This window comes from Nanorana parkeri, unplaced genomic scaffold (assembly GCF_000935625.1).
Source record: "Nanorana parkeri isolate BGI_ZX_2015 unplaced genomic scaffold, ASM93562v1 scaffold3881, whole genome shotgun sequence".
NCBI classification, from domain to species: Eukaryota; Metazoa; Chordata; class Amphibia; order Anura; family Dicroglossidae; genus Nanorana; species Nanorana parkeri.
In genome coordinates, this window is record NW_017310148.1 from 10,993 (window position 1) to 11,852 (window position 860).

The 860-nt window shown below is 57.9% G+C and overlaps 1 protein-coding gene across 1 annotated transcript in view; it reads left to right on the forward strand.

Moving 5' to 3' along the window:
* The window catches only part of LOC108803573 (folate receptor beta-like), a 3,854-nt gene extending 3,161 nt beyond the window's left edge, over window positions 1–693 (forward strand). Inside the window, exon 3 of the mRNA XM_018575403.1 lies at window positions 324–693. Within this exon, the coding sequence (XP_018430905.1) occupies window positions 324–692 (369 nt within the window). The 3' untranslated portion in view covers window position 693. The remainder of the gene's footprint in view (window positions 1–323) is intronic.
* Window positions 694–860: the final 167 nt, after the last annotated feature.

Genomic DNA, 860 nt, shown 5'->3' on the forward strand with positions numbered 1-860 from the left:
CCGAAGCGGCAAACTCCATGAAGCGGTGTGGGGGCGTGGCTTATACCGGCTCAGTTTTTGCGGCCATGCGTGTTACAATCTACATGTGCAACTTTCACGCATTCGTCGTCTTTTAGGAGTCTGAGCTGTAACTGAAGAAGCCCCTCCCCCTAGCCGCGCCTCCCCGCCGCCTACTGAGTGTTGCAGGCGTTAGCTGTGCGATCTGCTGATCAGTTGCTTGCTGGTACTGTGATCAGCAGATCGCGCAGCTACTCGGGAGCACGCAGGTCTACAGGGATGCTGGGGGTGCGTTCTGTCATCGGGAACAAGATGGTTGATGGCAGATAATTGAAGTGACAGTTGGGGGTTTTGTGTCATGTGACCTTTACACACACAGCACTAGGTGGAGTCCCCCTTTAACTCTCCTTCCTTCCTCCGCAGGGCGGAACAAGTGTCCGGTGGGGAAGCCGTGCCGGAAGTTCACCGAAGTCTTCCCCTCCCCCAAGGATCTCTGCGAGAAGATCTGGAGCAACTCCTACAAGTACACGACGCACAAGCGGGGGAGCGGGCGCTGCATGCAGCTCTGGTTCCAGGGCGACAACCCCAACGTGGCCGTCGCCAAATACTACGCCGACCGCCGCAGCTCCGCCCACACCCCTCGACCCGGGCTGCTGGCGCTCCTGGTGCCCCTCTGCGCCTTCTGGGCCTGGTAACGCCGGATCTCCGCCTCTTATTACAGGACATAGGGGCTGCGTCTGGAAATGGCGGTGATCTCGGCGGGGGTCCGCCTCCCCCAATCGGATTTGCAGATACTTTTTGGTTAGATTTCCACTTAAAGGGAACCTGTCACTAGAGTGCGAAGGTGACATAAGAATCTGAAG